Source organism: Oryx dammah, unplaced genomic scaffold (genome assembly GCF_014754425.2).
Source record: "Oryx dammah isolate SB20612 unplaced genomic scaffold, SCBI_Odam_1.1 HiC_scaffold_11, whole genome shotgun sequence".
NCBI classification, from domain to species: domain Eukaryota; kingdom Metazoa; phylum Chordata; class Mammalia; order Artiodactyla; family Bovidae; genus Oryx; species Oryx dammah.
In genome coordinates this window covers 44,325,377-44,341,573 of record NW_024070195.1, presented here as the reverse complement: position 1 = coordinate 44,341,573, position 16,197 = coordinate 44,325,377, and the positions used below count along the sequence as shown (strand labels likewise).

At 40.7% G+C, this 16,197-nt stretch overlaps 1 protein-coding gene across 7 annotated transcripts in view; it reads right to left on the bottom strand.

The window, feature by feature from the left end:
* The window catches only part of LOC120869874 (muscular LMNA interacting protein), a 305,414-nt gene that overhangs the window by 143,463 nt on the left and 145,754 nt on the right, over nucleotides 1-16,197 (bottom strand). For all 7 annotated transcript variants that reach the window (XM_040249174.1, XM_040249175.1, XM_040249176.1 and 4 more), the window contains exons 2-3: nucleotides 12,037-12,192; nucleotides 8,433-8,825 (exon numbers count right to left, since the gene is read on the bottom strand). In XM_040249174.1, coding sequence (XP_040105108.1) covers nucleotides 8,433-8,825; nucleotides 12,037-12,192 — 549 coding nt within the window. The remainder of the gene's footprint in view (nucleotides 1-8,432; nucleotides 8,826-12,036; nucleotides 12,193-16,197) is intronic.

Genomic DNA, 16,197 nt, shown 5'->3' with positions numbered 1-16,197 from the left:
TGAGAGCTACTCCATTTCTTCTAAGGGGTTCTTGCCTGCAGTAGTAGATATAATGGTCATCTGAATTAAATTCATCCATCCCAATCCATTTTAGTTCACTGATACCTAAAATGTTGGTATTCACTCTTGCCATCTCCTGTTTGATTACTTCCAATTTACCTCGATTCATGGACCTAACATTTCTGGTTCTTATGCAATATTGCTCTTTACATCATCGGACTTCACTTCTATCACCAGTCACATCCACAACCAGGCATTGTTTTCACTTTGGCTCCGTCTCTCCATTCTTGCTGGAGTTGTTTCTCCCCTCTCCTCCAGTAGCATACTGGGCACCTACCGACCTGGGGAGTTCATCTTTCAGTGTCATATCTTTTTGCCTTTCATACTGTTCATGGGGTTCTCAAGGCAATAATATTGAAATGGTTTGCCATTCCTTTCTAAAGTGGACCACATTTTGTCAGAACTCTCCACCACGAACTTTCTAGTTGCTAGTTCATGTCCCAATAACTCTTCTCTCAATTTATTGACCTGACATATTGCAAGTAGTATGAGCTTGGACGTGGTAATATTAATCAAGCGGGCCCTTTAAAAGAGGTTCCAAGTGCTAGCAATCAAAGTAATAAACTCTATTGCCAGCTTTATGAAGCAAGCTGCTATGAATTCTACATCCTCAAGGGAATGAATTCTGCCAACAACACAGGGGAGTTCAGAGGCAGACCCTTCCCTAGAAAAGCCTGAAGATGAGATGAACTTGACATCTTGGTTTCAAACTTGTAAGACCCAGCTCAGCTGTGCCCAGACCTCAGATCTACAAAAATCTGGAGAAAATAAATAGGTGTTTTTTTTAAGCCACTAAATTTATGATAATCTGTTATGCAACAATAGAAATGTAATACTTTCCCCCTGATTCTTAACAGCTTTTACCCCATGCTCTTACAGAATCTGCCATCAGCAATGTTTACAATGGTTTATTTTTTTCCTTAAGCTCCACAGTCACTTGAATCCCTTATCTCTTCTGATTTCTCTGCAGAATCTGGCTTCCAATCTTGTCCTCTTTTTTAAAACTGTTTATCTGTGGCCTGTATTTCATCACTCTCCCAGTGTATTTCCTAGGATATTTGATGAGCTCTTAGCGCCTTCTATTTCTACCCTCTCCTTGCATGTCAGTACTTCCCTGGCTGTCTCCACTGCCTGGAATGGTGGTCAGCCAAGAGTACTTTGGCTCATCTTTCACGTTTCAACGCAGACGAATGTGAACCCTTCCCAGCAGTCCAGGCCAATCTAGGCCTCCTGCCTCGAGATGTGTCCCTCTCCCTTGAACATATCACCTTTCATTGTCATCGTTTTCAGGTTGCACCTGTTTTCCAAGCCCCTTGAAGGCAGGTACGATTTTTTTTTTTTTAAGTTTACTTCCCTAGTGTCTAATGCCTGGCATGTTACCTTCTTGCAGGAATGAAGAAATAAATGTCCAGTGAGTTTAGGAAGGCCAGAGAGCAGGGTCACGGGAAAAGGAGGATCATTCATTCATTCATCAGACACTTTCTAAGCACCTATAGTGTCCCAGGCCATAGGGGTTAGGTGATAGGGGTAAGAAGGTGAGCAGATTTTTCGTCTTCACATGGCTCAGAAATCTACTGGGGTAAGAGAGACATAGCAAGGCTACGCTGACATAATGTGCCGATACAAACAGGGTATTTCAGTGTAAAATAAAGGCCTCGGACTATAAGAAAGGTTTCTATATATAATGCCTGTCCTGTTCCAGACTGAGACAGTGGCCAGGTCAGACCCCCACATGCCTGCCTCCATCCCCACACATCTTCTAGTTTTATTAGTAGTCAAAGAAGAGAAAGCCCCTCCTTTCCTTGCAGGGGCCACACCTTCCCATAGGGGCCCCTAGGGCTTCACCTCCAGTTCTATCGGCAAAAGGCCTTCTGATTCTTCCCTTCCCTTTGATCTTGCCCTCTCGATCTCTTAGCTTCTAATCTGCTCTAAATCAATCAGGAGCAAATATTAACCTGACTGTCCCAGTTGGCAGAATTACTTGCTGCTGCACAGTAAGAAAATCTGGCAAGCAGCTAGAAAATACGAAAGTACAGAGTTGGCGAGGAAAGCTGCCTGCTTCAGGCAGTCTCCTGACATCAAAGGGAGAGAACCATGTGTTTCCTGTGTGATAATCCCATGTTCGTGCTGAAAACATGCCATGCTGCCAGAAGGTTCTTTCACGGATTGGTATTCCGTGTTCCCAAATGGATGTAATTGATACCAGATTCACTTGAGCTTAATAAAGAAAACATTATTGAGATACCTTAAAATTATTGATTAATTCATGTTTGTATATTTTGCTATCTTGGCCCTGTTTATAATTTTTTTGTTGACAGCCTCTTTTGCTTTCCCTGCATGAAACCCCCCTCTCCAACATTTTCGGTTCCCTCTCAGCCTCCTTCTTTGCTTCTCGTCTTTCATAGGTTCTGGATACTTTACTGTGTCCTATCTTGTACCCTGTGTCTTCCTGTGCAGCATTCTTTCCATGACTAAACAATTCCATTTTCATAGCTTCAGCTTATGTGGCAAATACCTCCAGTCTCCCATCTTCCTTCCATGTCCAGATTCATATTAGTATTCCCAGCCTCTTTCTAGATAGCACTATGCTGTACCATCAGGCATCTCAAATTCAACATCAGATGTCTCATCTCTTCCTATCTCCTCCCAAGACCTGTTATTCTTTTCTCATTAATGCCAGCATTCATTCAATTTCCTTGGTTACCAATTTCATTCCTTGTTTATTTTTCTCCATGTTTTGTCAAGGAGCAAATTCAGTTCATCTATGCCACAAAGTCCCTCTTTTTGTTCCCATGGTCATGGTCTTTGCTCCAGACTTATCATAGGATTGTCAGATAAATCACTCTGTTTTCATGTATCCATATTCACCTCTCCTTTTAAGTCTAATCCTATCCCTGGATAAGACATTCTCAGAAGTCTACACCAACATTCAAGAAATTAACTTTCAAAATCATTCTGAATTTTATTTGAGAGGATTTTGATTCAACTGCAGATATAACTTTTTTACTTTTGACTTAATGCTTTAAAATTACAGTCTTTAATGATTTTTAACATAATGTACCTTTAATTTTTTTATTGAAGAATAATTGCTTTACAGAATTTTGTTGTTTTCTGTCAAACCTCAATGTGAATCAGCCATAGGTATACATATATTCTCTCCCTTTGAACCTCTGCCCCATTTCCCTCCCCATCCCACTCCTCTAGGTTGACACAGAGCTCCTGTTTGAGTTTCCTGAGAGTGAAAATGAAAGCTTCTCAGTCATGCCCGACTCTTTGTGACCCCATGGACTATACAGTCCGTGGAATTCTCCAGGCCAGAATACTGGAGTGGGTAGCTTATCCCTTCTCCAGGGGATCTTCCCAACCCAGGGACCAAACCCAGGTCTCCTGCATTGCAGGCGGATTCTTTAACAGCTGAGCTACCAGGGAAGCCCTTGAGTTTCCTGAGCCACACAGCAAATTCCCATTGGCTATTTATATTACATATGGTAACATAAGTTTCCATGTTACTCTTTCCATACATCTCACTCACTCCTCCCCTCTCCCCAAGTCCATAAATCTATTTTCTATGTGTGTTTCTCCATTGCTGCCCTGTAAATAAATTCTTCAGAGCCATTTTTCTAGATTCCGTATATGTTAGAATATGATATTTATCTTTCTCTTTCTGACTCACTTCACTGTGTATAATAGGTTCTAGGTTCATCCACCTCACCAGAACTGACTCAAATGTGTTCCTTTTATGGCTGAGTAATATTCCATTGTGTATATGTACCACTTCCTTAACAAACTAGGAGTAAAACCACCATATGACCCAGCAATCCAACTCCTAGACATATACCCTGAAGAAACCAAAAGTGAAAAAGATACATGGATCTGTGAAAAAGAACATGTAACTGTTCACTGCAGCACTATTGACAATAGCTAGAACATGGACGCAACCTAGATGCCCATTGACAGATGAATGGATAACATAAAGTACTTTTACCTAAACATGCCACTTCAGCAGAAATATTTGGAACACAAAATACACTCAACCCAATACTTACACTGACTATGTTCAAGGTGATATAGTAGCCACTGTAGGGAACAAAGTGCTTAATAAAAATGGATTCAAGGTGAATGTGCCTTTTAAACACTTTACAATCTGCTAGGCAAGATAAGGCATGAACCTAAATAGTTACATACACATTGCAATAGGATCATTGTTATAGAAGATGTACAGAAAAAGCTACTAGAATTATCTTGAAGGAGCATTTGCTTTCACTGAAGGAACCAAAGTAGGCTTCATAAAGGAGTTAATATCTGAGCAAGGACTTCAAAGATATGAACTTTGAAATATTTCTGTTTTTTATACACCATTTGAACTTCATGTATATGCAAGACACGCCAGAAAGTGCTACAGATACAGAAATGAACAAGAGACAGACTTCCCCTTGACTTCAAATTGTTCTCAGTCTAGCGAGAAAAATAAAATCCATTATTAGAATCAGGTGAAAAGGAATTATATTGGAGATTTTCTAAAAACACTACACCACTACAAGGAAAATTACAAAGATGTAGAAAAGAAACTAAATCCTCTTCAAAGGGAATGTCTCTTGGAAAAGGTGCTGCTTGGGCCTGCCTTAGGGTTTCAGGTAGCGGAGGTTACATGAGGATGGGCTGAGGAGAGAGCAGCATCATACATAGAAGGGTCAAGGGTCAGGGGTGCAAGGGTGTGATGCATGTACTGTGATGACAGTTCAGGAGTGCTGAAGAAGAGAAGCGCTAGATGCGGATAGAAAATGACATCAAGGCTAGGTAATAGGTTAAAGGCCACACTAGGCATTAAGTACATATTTTTAGGAATAACTTCATAAATTACACAATACATGGATTCATTTTTACCAAGTAGACCAGAAATAGACTTAATCAACTGCCTCTCTGATTGAAAAACTGATGTTGTTGTAGGTAATCCAATCATGGGATAATCTTTAGGCTTAAGCTAATCATTAAGCTTCAACTACTGGCTACACTGGGCATCCCTCAGAGCTCAGTCGGTAAAGAATCTGCCTCAATGCAGGAGACCTGGGTTCAATTCCTGGGTCGGGAAGATCCCCTGGAGAAAGGAATGGCAACTCATTCCAGTATTCTTGCCTGGAAAATTCCATAGACAGAGGAGCCTGATGTGCTACAGTCCGTGGGGTCACAAAGAGTTGGACACAACGGAGCAACTACCACTAACACACACTGGCTACATTCAACTTCTCAGACTGCCTTCTCTGATGCTCTGGCCTCTTCTGTTTAGTTTATATTGTCAGTAACAGTCATCTTATTTTTATTTCATAATAATCTACTATTCATCACTCCAATGGATTATTATAGGAAATGGAATCCAAGACAATGGCTATTCACAAACACTTTAGGACCCAGGTTTCCTCCACCTGTAGTAATCATAACACTCAGCCACCACTAATGAATTAGGCTGAGCTATGCCTTTTCACTTGGAGCTTTGATAACTGTAACCTACTTTTAACTAACTTATTTGGGCCCCCTGAAAAAGATCCCAAATGTGTTTTTGTCTCTAGTTTGCCCTCTATATATTAGGTAACATAAAAACAAAATAAATGACCAACTCAGCAGTAGAAATACAGTAGCTGAGGAAAAGGATAAATTAAAAATCTAAACATTGCTTCATTAAGAATGTTTTTCCTTATTTATCTTATTTATATTTGGTATCATCATGTTTACGTGCTCTTCAAAAGTCCACATTAAACTACTCTCCCCTGGCTATGGAAGCTTCTACATTATCAACTTGCTTCTTTCATCATCTTTCCTAAGGCAAGAAAGAAATGTTTAAGCCTATCTCTACTTACTGAGTGGAGAAGGCAATGGCACCCCACTCCAGTACCCTTGCCTGGAAAATCCCATGGATGGAGGAGCCTGGTAGGCTGCAGTCCATGGGGTCACTAAGAGTTGGACACGACTGAGCGACTTCCCTTTCACTTTTCACTTTCATGCATTGGAGAAGGAAATGGCAACCCACTCCAGTGTTCTTGCCTGGAGAATCCCAGGGACGGGGGAGTCTGGCGGGCTGCCGTCTATGGGGTCGCACAGAGTCGGACACGACTGAAGTGACTTAGCAGCAGCAGCAGCAGCTACTTACTGAGAATATGTTTAATTAGATCATTAGAACTTTTCCAATAACTAGCTAAGAATAAAGTTCAAGAAGAAATAAATGTTTTAGTCCAATAGGCTAGATAGTGGTACCACAGTGAGAATCTTTCATCACCCAAAGGTGCTATGAGGATACTGGATGCTTTAAGTGACATAAATACATCATCAGGAAGTCAATGAAGGCTTCAAAAATAAAGATGTGGCACCAGAGATTTAAAAAATGCCTGCCCTACGATTTTGCAGAGGTCCTAGTAGTACCAAAAGGCCAACTCACCAATAAAAATGTTCTCCCAGCTACTTTAGGAAGCTTGCAAATACCTGGTTCAGAAGACTCTAAACAGGACCCTGTGATACTGACTCATGCTCATTGTCACAGACAGCTCTTCACTGATTCATTTTTCACTCCCAAAGCCAAGCCAGCCTCTGCATTCCTGACATTCTCTGCTTTGTCAAAGTCTTCTGATAACTTCCTAACAACAAATAGCCAGTCATTCTATTTTTGTTTTCCCTTCAAAATTCCCCCTTCCACCTCCTTCTTTCCTGCCATCACAGATAATGGGTCTCCTACTATATCAAAGACACTCCACTTTAAAGGAACCATTCAATCTTGCTGCTAAATTTTGTGGTGGGATCAAACTGAAAAATTCTTAAAGAGATGGGAATACCAGACCACCTGGCCTCCCTCCTGAGAAATCTGTGTGCAGGTCTAGAAGCAACACTTAGAACTGGACATGGAACAATAGACTGGTTCCAAATCGAGAAAAGAGTATTTGAAGGCTGTATATTGTCACCCTGCTTATTTAACTTATATGAAGAATACATCATGTGAAATGCCAGGCTGGATGGAGCACAAGCTGGAATCACAAGCACAAGACTGCCAGGAGAAATATCAATAACCTCAGATATGCAGATGACACCATCCTTATGGCAGAAAGCGAAGACGAACTAAAGAGCCTGTTGATGAAAGTGAAAGAGAGTGAAAAAGTGGGCTTAAAACTCAACATTCAGAAAACTAAGATCATGGAATCTGGTCCTATCACTTCATGGGAAATAGATGGGCAAACAATGGAAACAGTGATGGACTTTATTTTGGGGGCTCCAAAATCACTGCAGATGGTGACTGCAGCCATGAAATTAAAAGATGCTTACTCTTGGAAAAAAAGCTACAACCAAGCTAGACAGCATATTAAAATCAGAGGTATTACTTTGGCAACAAAGGTCCATCTAGTCAAAGCTATGGTTTTTCCAGTAGTCATGCATGGATGTGAGAGTTGGACTATAAAGAAAGCTGAGCACCGAAGAATTGATGCTTTTGAACTGTGGTGTTGAAGAAGACTCTTGAGAGTCCCTTGGACTGCAAGGAGATCCAACCAGTCCATCCTAAAGGAGACCAGTCCTGGGTATTCATTGAAAGGACTGATGTTGAAGCTGGAACTCCAATACTTTGGCCACTTTATGTAAAGAACAGACTCACTGGAAAAGACCCTAATGCTGGGAAAGATTGAAAACAGGAGGAGAAGGGGATGACAGACATGAGACGGTTGGATGGCATCACTGACTCAATGGACATGAGTTTGAGTAAGTTCCAGGAGTTGGTGATGGACAGGGAGGCCTAGCGTGCTGTGGTTCATGGGGTTGCAGAGTCAGACACAACTGAGCAGCTGAACTGCCTGCCTTCCTTCCAGATCACTGAGGCCAGCCCTGCTTATGGTGGTTTCCAGGAACACAGTCAATATTTCTCTTAAAACACAGAGAAGGAAACGATTTTCCGTACATACCCTTATTCCTAGTGTATCCTTTTACTCCTCTTTTACTAGTTTAAAAGTCATGTATCTACATGTCATATCTAGTTGTGTCATATCACACCTCATCCTTGAAATGTGCTTCTTGATGCACCCAGCCCAACAAACACTCTAAGAAATTCCCTTTACTGAGCTTATTCAAGCATTTTCAAAAGGAAGAGTTAATATTCACCCAAATCCACCCCAGCTAAGCATTTTACTTGTTCTCTTCAACCAATTCACAGTATAATTTATATAATCCTTAGGAATTTATTATCTTCATTTACACTGTAATGATTTGTGATCTTGGGATTTTAGTTTTTTAATGTTTTTTTCCCTTGAGAGTTTTGTATGCCTCGATGCCTTCAGTAAACAGGAGGCCTTTGCAGACAAGGAATATGAAACGCTTTTTTCTTACTGACAAGAAGAGAAACCTACCTGCCCGTGTCTTTGCGGAGGAGCCATTGCCTGAGGCCGTTCAGGATGCGACCGGGCCTGGAGGTCCGCCGCTCGAGTTTTGGGGCGCACCGCATCGGAGGCCAGACTGGAGGAGATGGCGAGAGATGCGGGCCGAGCAGCAGGGGGGCCTGTCCCCACTGGGGGTCCCTGGTCACCTTTTCTGTTCGGGGCTTCCTCCTCCCCCTCAGAGTCCACGATAAAGACATATTCTGCTTTGAAGAGGTCACTTTGCTGCATTCCTTGAGGTTTCTTCTCTTTAAATTCCTTTCCTTGGGAAGCCTTGTCCTCAACCTCTGAAGAACAAGTCAGGCCTTCTCGTTCTCTCTCCTGTTGGCGCCCAACATTCAAGGTCAAGTACTCACTGGAATCAAACTGCAATAAATGGAGAAACATAAAAGAGTTGATGTTGCTTTGATAAATGCTTCTTCTCTACATGTACTCTTAAACACTTAACCTGTGTATATTCTTCAAGGACAAAAGGTTTTACAAATATACCCCCAAATCAAGTTGGCATAGGAGAGTTTGGGTTGATGTTAATGGCTTACTTTTCATAACTCACTTGTATGTCATGGTCCATACCTAAGTAATTTAGGACTTGGAATTAACGTCAACAAACAAAAATGCTTTCAAATAAATTTTGTTATGACTTTTTAGAAAGAGAGGATGAGGGCAATGTTTTCCATAAAGACATTCACAAAACAAATGGGAACTGGTCAGTCATGGGCTTAGTTAATAGTCAAGCAAAATTTGTATAGCCTGCATAAGCTGGAGGTGGGAATGAAATCCCATTGAAAGATTCTAAAATAACATGCATTCCTCTAAAAATCTAAGAAGAAAAATAAAATTAGAACAAAATGCAGATAATTCAGACAAAATAGTCCAAGCCTATGGGAAGAACTCATGAATAGGACATCAAAAAGATAGATATTTTTAGCATAAAGTGTTTTCTACTGTTATTTTATTTTTGATTTACAATCCTAAATATTTTCCCATTCAGTTTTCTATGAACACATAGGAGGTTTACAAGACCAGGAATTAGGTAGTTTTCTCATGTTACCAAAGCATCTTTTTTCTAAAATGATACCAGCAATGTACACCAAGACTATGTTTAAAAGACCCAATACTAATTCCCTTGGTTTTGATAAGCATTGTTGGTGGTGGTATTAGTAGCTAAGTTATGTCAGACTCTTTGCAACCACATGAGCTGTAGCCTGTCAGGCTCCCCTGTCCATGGAATTTCCCAGGCAAGGATGCTGGAGTGGGTTGCCATTTCCTTTTCCAGGGGATCTTCCTGACCCAGGGATCAAACCCTCATCTCTTGCTTGGCAGGTAGATTCCTTATCACTGAGCCATCTGGAAAATAATGATACTAATCTCTCTCTCTCTCTTTTTTTTTTTTTTTGCAACATTTCTCTAAGTCTAACATTATTTCAAAATAAAAAGATATGAATAAGCTAAAATAAACTAAATGTCAACTATTACCAATTTAATGTTTGCTAATATGTACTATGTGTTGTGTGAGTGAAGATAGAATAATCAAATCATTGATGAACTAGGAGTCAGATTCATACCACCAGACCACACATTCAGCTGATGATGACATAATCAAGATAAAATATACTTTGCCTCTGATTTGGAATTTTCTGAGAGTGGTCATTTCGCATATCAAATTACAACACTATGTAGTAACAAGGGCCCTTGTGTCTCAGATAGTCAAGAATCTGCCTGCAATGCAGGAGACCCGGGTTCAGTCCCTGGGTCGGGAAGATCCCCTAGAGAAGGGAATGGCAACCCACTCCAGTTCCAAGGACAGAGGAGCCTGGTAGGCTACAGTCCACAGGGTTGCAAAGAATCAGACACGACTGAGCAACTAATATATCACACACAGTAACAAAACCCAAATTAGAAGGAAGCTTAAATTAAAAATAGAAGGATTCAAAGACAGATTGCTTATGATGGAAAGTAGCAGAATAACTAAAGAGCTGGCGAAATTGAACTCATTTTTGAAAATGTTATTAATGACCTACAATAACTCCCTGCTCCCACAGTCCAACATTCTCTATTTGTTTATTCTGATGCATTTTTTACAGCATTTCTTACCACCCGAGGTTTTATTATATGTTTTTTATTTTTTTCATTGTCTGTCTTTCCAATAACAAATAACTTATGAGTTGACTTGATTCATCCAGAATCCACAGCACCAAGCACACAGCATGTGTTCAAGTAAATAGGTTTTAAATATACAAAGAATGAGGGATTATTTACCCTGCTGTATTATAATATTGAACTGCTTAAAAAATAGGAAGAAAAATGTTTACTCTCTTAAAAATGTGGTTGTGTAGGTATCATTGCCATCTGTAGATGAATATCATTAGATCAGGAAGCTTTGAAAATCCGCAACCAAGATTGATTCATATGTCTATAGTCTCATGAACTCGGAGTACCTAATCACAAAGGATCCCTTGAATATATTGTAGGTACTTGAGTACCGCAAGAGAGAAACTTCCCAGAGTGTCTTATGTAGCTTTCAGAATTTCTCTAAAATAATTTGTTCTCACAACAGTTTTTTGAAATAAGTCCCAGGTTCATGGATATATTACTGCTTGCTAGATAAAATGCTTTCATATAGACAAAGAGAATCAGATAATTTTATTTCTTACAAAGTTGGCTCAAAAATACCACAAAATTCACACAGTAACATTTTTTTAATAAAAGGACAGTATTAAAATACATTTTAAAGAGAAAAAGTTTTTACCCAAAAAGTTGTTATTTTCACACAAGTAATTTTTAGTTTTTTGTTTAATTTCATTTTCAGCCTTGGTCTCAGTTTAGATAAGTATAATTGGGGTATAAATACAATTTTATAATCTACTGTATCATTTAATATAACATTAACATGTTCCATAAAATTGAATAATCATTATAAGTTTGTCAAGGTGATGCTATCAGATGCTTAGCTTTTCTCTGATTGTTAGATATTAGGCTCTTTTTATTTTTCCCTAATTATTTTCCTACATAATCCTTTTTATCTTCTGTAGTATTTCTCTGGTATACATTTCCACTTAGATAATTGAAAGGTTATGAAAAGTTGTATGATGTGGATAAGGGTTTTCCAACCAAAATTGTACAAGTTCACAAAACTAGCAGCAAAGTGTGAGCATGACAATAGGTCGACAAGTGCCCTAAACATCAAATATTATATTTTTAACATTGTTAATCTATTACACATAAAATAGCACCTCACTCTTTATCTAATAGCCTTTAAAGATAAATTTAAACTTTGCAAAAAAAGTTTGTATTTTTATTTTAAGGTACATCTGGGAGGGGAGGTGCCAGGAGGCATAATACACCACATGAACAACAAACAACAGGATGTCAAATCAAAAGAGTTGAGAATAACTTATTGTAGAAAACCTGAGATTTGATAACACTGAAGTACCTATTACATAGTTATATTTTTAGCCACTTTTAGATTCCCCAGTTATCTCACTTTAAGTAGAAAAAATAAACATTCATACAGATTTTCATGTCGTTATTATGGATACTTTAATTACTTGACATAAAAATAATAAAATAATCCTACCCTATTTACAGTTTCTGGAGTCTCATCACTTGGTTCCTCAGGAATTTTAACAATGTATTTAGACGTGTCACCCAACTGGGAGTGGGTTGGCAGTCTTCTGACAGTGGGGACAAATGTGAAGATCAGAGGTTTGGCTTCAGAATCACCAGAAGAGACCTATGAGACATGTAATAAATTAGACTTTCAGTCTTATCAAAGGTTTATCTTGACTTTACTTTCTACATATTATGGTATTTTCCTTTATTTTAATAAACTGCCTATTGTCCTGTGATCATGTGTATGATTGCCAAAGAGAACAGCTATTAAAGAATTCATAGTGTATCTGATCTTTTTTTTATGAAAATATTTATCAGTGAATGAAATAAAGCCCCAGGAAGATCTTACTGTAGGACATGGCAACAGAAGAGTAGGTTGACAAGGTGAGCTGCTGGAATGCTACATGTTAACATGGATAAATGTATAGCATTCCAGCAGCTCAAGCCCTGACATTAAAAGATGCTTACTCCTTAGAAGGAAAGTTATGACCAACCTAGACAGCATATTCAAAAGCAGAGACATTACTTTGTCAACAAAGGTCCATCTAGTCAAGGCTATGGCTTTTCCAGTGGTCATGTATGGATGTGAGAGTTGGACTATCAAGAAAGCTAAGCACTGAAGAATTGATGCTTTTGAAGTGTGGTGTTGGAGAAGACTCTTGAGAGTCCCTTGGATTACAAGGAGATCCATTCAGTTCATCCTAAAGGAGACCAGTCCTTGGTGTTCATTGGAAGGACTGATGTTGAAGCTGAAACTCCAATACTTTGGCCACCTGATGCGAAGAGCTGACTCATTTGAAAAGACCCTGATTCTGGGAAAGATTGAGGGCAGGAGGAGAAGGGGACGACAGAGGATGAGATGGCTGGATGGCATCACTGACTCAATGGAGATGGCTTTGGGTGGACTCTGGGAGCTGGTGATGGACAGGGAGGCCTGACGTGCTTGGGTTCATGGGGTCGCAAAGAGTCAGACACAACTGAGCAACTGAACTGAACTGAACATGGATAAAAGTCAATTTCAACACAGACCAGATGCTGTGCTTGTGATGACCCCACAGAGGTCAAGGATTTTCATCCATTTAACCCTGGGTTAGCAGGTTCAAATTGACTCATAATCACCAACTACATGTGAAACCTCAGACATGCATCATTAATGAGGAGGTTAAAATGTGAACGGAAAATTGAAAATGTACTTTCCTGGCTATCAATATATCAATGCCTCTTCTCAAGGATATACCTTCTCTCTCATTCATCCTTTATTCATTCAAACATTATTTTGTTAAGTATTTGCCATGTGGCAGACACTCAGGAGCTAGAGAGACAACAGCAAACAGGAACAGTTAATAGATCTCTCACAAGTAAGAAAATAGTGTGCACAGAATAGGAAGGGAAAAGCAATGATGGCTGGGGGCCTGCCCAGTCCGGGAAGCTCCAAAAAAGGCAGCACCTTGAGTTTAAGTCCTGGTGGAGGGGAAGAGAAGGTTCTCCCATGCTGAGAAAACCAGATAAGTGAAGGCATGGAAAGCAACACTGGGTGTAGATCAAGCCTGGGTTTTGCCCTATTGACAATGAGAACCAAGTGATCGGGAATGATTTAATCCACGTCAGAATGTCAGATGGGTGATGCTGGTCTTAAAAGACCCAAGCCTGGCGATCAGGTCAGAAATCCAAGAGTGGTAGACGGAGGACTGAATGGAAAGATGGCAGGAGAAGATGACATTGGAGATTTCTCTTTCAAGAAGTTAGGTGAGAAGTAGGAAGAGAGAAGGAGAGAAGTTGGAGAGGAAAGTCCAATCAAAGAGATGCCTCTGTTGGTCTCTAATGGGACAGACATGAAGACATCTGTAGACTGGGGGAAGGAGCCAGTAAGAAGGAAAGCGAAACTAGGTCCTGGAGGGCACAGGCAGAAAAAAAAAAAACAAAGGAACAGGGACTTCCCTGACCGCCCAGAGGTTAAGACTCCACCCTTCCATTGCAGGGGACATAGGTTCAATTCCTGGTAGATCAATTAAGATCCCGCATGCCGCACAGTGAGGCCAAAATATAAATAAATAAAAGTAAACAACAGAAAGAATATAGCCTCCTCTGTGAACAGAGAAAATGAATGAAGATACAGAAAAGATCCCACTGTGAGGCACTGAGGAGAAGCTGGAAAGTGACAGGAATCATTTTGCATTTAAATCACATTTGCGATGCAATTAGTCCCATCTAGTCAAGGTGACACTACCATGTGGCCACCTCCCCGCTCGCCATAGGAAATGCAATGGTCCCAGCAGGACCTCCCATGCTCCTCTCCCTTCTAGCCATGCCACCACGCCTTATCTCAACAAGCCCTTTAACCCCGATCACATCAGCCCCTCAAGAAACCCAGCCATCCCTGTATCCCTGTGTGCTATGTACAGCCCTAGTTTTGTTCCTTTCTTGTACTTGTAACTGAGCACGACCCTCTGAGGCTTTCCCAGAATAGACCCCCACTCATGCCCTCCACCTGCCTTTTGTCCGTATAAAGACTTTAGTCAAAGAATAAATTTAATCAGAGAAACTGGAAAAAGAAAAACAAAACAAGACAAAGTAACAATAGCTTAGCCACTAAACAAAGTCAAAGACGTTTAGTTCTTCCTCAAGGACTGTAGATGATATTCTGAGCCATGTTCTTTGAGCAGTTTTGCAGATACTGAAACCCTCACCAGGTGGTAGAAGTTAACTGTATACTGCCTACAAGCACATAGACCCCAGACCGATTGGAACCAGAAGGTGGATGATGTGGACTCCAAATTATCTCACCACCAACCAATCAGAAGAATGTCCACAAGCCAACCACGCCCTGCTCCTTGAACACTGACTCCTCGTGACCCCCTCCAGGGAGGGATGCACAACCGTGTGGGCACTGGCCTGCTGTGGCCCCCTTGGCTTGACAAAGCATAAAAGCCATTCTTTCTCCTTCATCCAAAACTCTGTCTCTACATTTTTATTTGGCACCAGTGTTCAGAGGTAGAGTTTCAGAAACATACACTTATCCAGCTCTTGGAAACTTCTCACCCTTCACCGTCTGGAATTCAGGCAGTCGTCATACAGCCCTGCACATCCTGAACCTCTTCTTCGCCTGCTGTAGCTCTCAGTAAACCACAGGCCCCTCTGAAGGCCTCACTTCCCAGCAAGTTCTCAGTGACTGTCTCCTCTCACACTAGGTCTAGAATAGGATAAGTGTCCTCCTTGTTCTCTTTACAGCTTCCAGACCATTCTTCTTCTTCCCTCACCCCTACAAACCTCCAAGTCGGAAGCTCCTGACACACACCAGATAACGCCCTTCACTACCTACCTCTCCTTGTTGCAGTCATCTGCCCACAACCAAGTCAACCCCTTCTTTCTTTGAAGACTTAGTTCTAGGGTTAATTCCACTCCTTCTAACGCTATATCCCATGGGTAATTTTTCTAGTAGCATATGTCACTGACTTCTACACTTCCTTGCCCTTCACATCCCTGGCAACAACCAAGAGCCAGAACCCTTCCATAATTTTGGAGTGTTTTCCTTCTCTGACCAACACTTCTTTTCTTTCCACATCATTCCTCTGGTTCTCTAACTCCAGCATTTCTGGGAACCCATCAAAATGGAAGTCTACCGATCCTTCCAGCAGTAAGTTTTCCCAGATGCCTTTTTTTAGCCAGTTTCAATGTCTGATGCAATTACTCCTGTGGTCACCCTTCCAAAGCCTTGCCTTCTCTCACGTCATCATCCCCTTTGGGTAAATCATGGTGCTCGTTGAATCTACCCCCTACCAACTCTACTCTGGTACCACAGAGGTCCATGCGGCTGGGGAAAAAGTTATACTACCATGCTTGATGGTTTCACGTAAGATTCATGGCTCTGAGCCTCAAGTAGGTCCTTTCATACGACTCTATAATCATACCATATTTTTTATTAGACTGTGATTGCTTTACAATGTTGTGTCAGTTTCTGCCGTACAATGAAGTGAATCAGCTATGTGCATACACATATCCCCTCCCTCTCTGACTGCCCTCACACTCCACCCCCGATCCACTCCTCCAGGTCATCACAGAGCACCCAGCCAAGCTTCCTATGCTTTATAGCATGTTTCCACTAGCTATCCATGTTACACAGCGTAGC